Source organism: Gekko japonicus, unplaced genomic scaffold (assembly GCF_001447785.1).
Source record: "Gekko japonicus isolate JY-2015 unplaced genomic scaffold, Gekko_japonicus_V1.1 scaffold91, whole genome shotgun sequence".
NCBI classification, from domain to species: Eukaryota; Metazoa; Chordata; class Lepidosauria; order Squamata; family Gekkonidae; genus Gekko; species Gekko japonicus.
In genome coordinates this window covers 1,091,107-1,094,454 of record NW_015172555.1, presented here as the reverse complement: position 1 = coordinate 1,094,454, position 3,348 = coordinate 1,091,107, and the positions used below count along the sequence as shown (strand labels likewise).

Genomic DNA, 3,348 nt, shown 5'->3' with positions numbered 1-3,348 from the left:
GGGGGAGGAGGAGATGGGGGGGGGCTTTGCAACAAGTGCGGGCGGCTGCGAGGGCGGGCGGGCTGGGCGGCGGGCGAGTGCCAGGCGGGGGGGGCTGCTGCCGCTGCTGCCGCTGAGGCCTCTCTCCTCCTCCGCCCCGCGCAGGACACGTCTTCGCCAGCCTCCCCCAGGTGGAGCGGGGCGTCTCCAAGATCCTCGGCGGGGACCCGAAAGGCAGCAACTTCCTCTACACCAACGGGAAGTGTGTCGTCATCCGCAACATCGATGTAACGTATCCTCCCTCCTTCCCCTCCCCCTCCTCCTCCTCCTCTTCTCCCCACTTTCTCCGCAAATGCTTGGGGGGGGGGGGGGTTTGCTGCTGTGATCTGGGAGTCCCTTTAGGGGGACATTGCCCCCAACGCAAGGGATTTCAGTTTCATCTTAAAGGTAAAGGTTCCCTTGCTCGAAAGCCAGTCGAATCCGACTCTAGGGTTGCGGTGCTCATCTCCGTTTCCAAGCCGAGGAGCCAGCGCTGTCCGAAGACGTTTCCGTGGTCATGTGGCCGGCATGACTAAACACCGAGGCGCACGGAACACTGTTCCCTTCCCACCGAAGTGGTACCTGTTTATCTACTTGCAATGTCTTGCTTTCGAACTGCTGGGTTGGCAGGAGAGATACCTTGAGTGTCTAGTAATTAATCTCCTTGCAATTCACCTCAGCTATTTAAAGAGTAAGGTAAAGGTAAAGGCTTCCCTTGCTCGAAAGCCAGTCGAGTCCGACTCTAGGGTTGCGGTGCTCCTCTCCGTTTCCAAGCCGAAGAGCCATCGCTGTCCGAAGACGTTTCCGTGGTCATGTGGCCGGCATGACTAAACACCGAGGCGCACGGAACACTGTTCCCTTCCCACCGAAGTGGTACCTGTTTATCTACTTGCAATTTCTTGCTTTCTAACCGCTAGGTTGGCAGGAGCTGGAACTAGAGATCATCTTACAGGCTCTTTTTATGCCCCAGCGTTCTCTCCCCAATACAGACTCAAAGCAGCTTGTGTCAGTCTCCCTTCCTCCACTTTCAGCCTCACAACGACCCTGTGAGGTAGGTTAGGCTGCGGGGCTGTGCCCGGTCCAAAGTCACTCAGCTTGCTGTCACTTGACAGTGTGGGGATTTGAACCCGGGGCTCCCAGATTTGATACTCCGACCACGAGACCGTGCACGTGAATGAGGAACAGACGAGACTGTGGGTGGGAAGAAGTGAGAGAAGACCCGGGGGGAGGGGGGGGGAAATGGAGAAAAGCTGTGTGCCCGTTTCAATAACTATGGAAATGCATTACGCCTGGAGGGAGATACGGGGAAATATTAACTTGATAAGTCATCTTATAGACAATTAAGGCTGCATCTCTGCTCCTCTGCTGTGCTTTCCCTCTCCTCGTAAACAGCACAGCTAGACTCCAACAGGCATTTCCTGTTTTATAGGAATATCGGTTTTCAGAATCCCACTGGGAATAAAAACTTAATTGGTAGCTGTAAATCGCTTCTTTAATGTAAACGTGCCAAAGTCGGAAGAGACTTTCTTTGCTTACCCTGACTGATCTCACACAAGCCACTGTTTTGGTGGTGGGCACTGGACTTATGATGATGTGCTGCCCCTTCATCTCAATTGGCACCAAACCGTAGTCTGTTCTGTTTGCACGTAATAGTAAAGTGGTTTGACAGGGAAGAAATTGGAGTGTTTTTTGTCTGTCAGGAAAGGTGTATCAGTGGTTCTAACTGCCTCTAAAAACCCATATCCTTAGTAAATACATGCATGGAAATTGTGGACGTGTACCAGAAATGTCTAGGTTAGACTTTATAATTAAAAGTCTGGTTTAGATGTATTATAAGTCTAGCTTTAATTATAAGACTAGTTTAGACTTATAATTTTGATGTCTGTGTTATGTATGGACTGAGTGCTGCTTTCAGATTGTGCAGCTAAAAAACTCTGGGCTCCACGAAAAATAGCACCTTCCTTCCCCCAGTGTCACAAGGTCACATTCTTCCCCAGATCTTAATCCTGTTTAGGAAAGCAGGAAATAGTTTATTATGGTCTCCATGTATTTTGTAAGTTTTCCAGGTATCTCCAAAGCTCATTGTGATGTCAGAAACAAGATTCATGGGGCCAGCTCTCAACTGAGGCTGACTAAAGCTCATGCACCTTGATAAAAGCACCAGGTGGTGTGGAGGCACTGCAGGCAGCAGGTGTCTTTGGCATACCTGGGTAGGAGCAGGAGAGCTGGTGGGACCAGGTTATGAGACAAGCCACGAACGACCCCTCTGTCACATTTTTATCCCACCTTTCAGGGCACCGTTGGTGACAGCCATGCTGTGCCAGAGAGAGGTGCCCCCCCCCCTCTTACTTTGTTGTTCAGTCGCACAGTCGAGTCCGACTTTTCGCGACCACATTGACCACATCGCATCAGGCCCTCTGATAAATGCATGGTGCTGCTGCTAGTTCTCCGAGCTACAGATTTCATTGCTGGATTCAGGTGGGTCGCCGTGTTGGTCTGAAACAATAAAAGTTCACGTCCAGCGGCACCTTTAAGACTGACCAAGTTTAATTCTGGGTGTAAGCTGTGCACACGAAAGCTTGTACCCAGAATTAAACGTTATTGGTCTTAAGGTGCCGCTGGGCTCAAATTTCAATGCTGCCACGGGTACTGTTGTACAAAGAAGTATTTGAGCCCCCACATACAGTCTGAAGTGATATAGCCGAAGTACCCTCAGTGAGGACAGGACCTTAGACTGGCTGCTAGTAGCACCAGCAGCCCTTTCTGCGGCTCCATTCAGAGAGGCCATCAAAGGTCTGTCAAGGTGTAGGTGAGCATGAGTGCAACCTGTGACTGCTTGCACATTTCCGTCGCTCCAGAACTTCCCTTTAGATGATGTCCATGTGCCGAGGGCGGGGGGCACAACAGGGACGAGCAGACGCAACCACAAAGGGGTGTTGAAGACCGACCATGGGTTTTGTCATGTCTGAATGCTGCCGGAGAGACTGGCAGTTTGACCTCAGGTGCACTTGAAGGTTCTGCTTTTCTCTCTCGCAGCGTTACACACTGTCCGTTCCAAAATAATCTCCCAGGGTGCTGGTTTAGCTCTGTTTAGAAGCTTTAAGCTGCTTTTTTATGATTAATTTTGGTTTGGGAGTGCCAGATTGCTTTAAGCAGGGCGTGGGGCAGCTGTTAAGTCTTGGACTATGCTTGGGGGACTGTGGGGGGGGGGCAAGAGATGGGTTGGCGTGTGGCTGTCGTATGATACACTTTTGGAGACATAGAAACAAAGGAGCTGGAAGGGATCTCACAGGTCATCTAGTCCAAGTCGCTGCATAATGCAGGAAATTC

At 50.9% G+C, this 3,348-nt stretch overlaps 1 protein-coding gene across 1 annotated transcript in view; it reads left to right on the top strand.

The window, feature by feature from the left end:
- The window catches only part of WDR1 (WD repeat domain 1), a 35,559-nt gene that overhangs the window by 487 nt on the left and 31,724 nt on the right, over positions 1 to 3,348 (top strand). Inside the window, exon 2 of the mRNA XM_015421183.1 lies at positions 145 to 266. Within this exon, the coding sequence (XP_015276669.1) occupies positions 145 to 266 (122 nt within the window). The remainder of the gene's footprint in view (positions 1 to 144; positions 267 to 3,348) is intronic.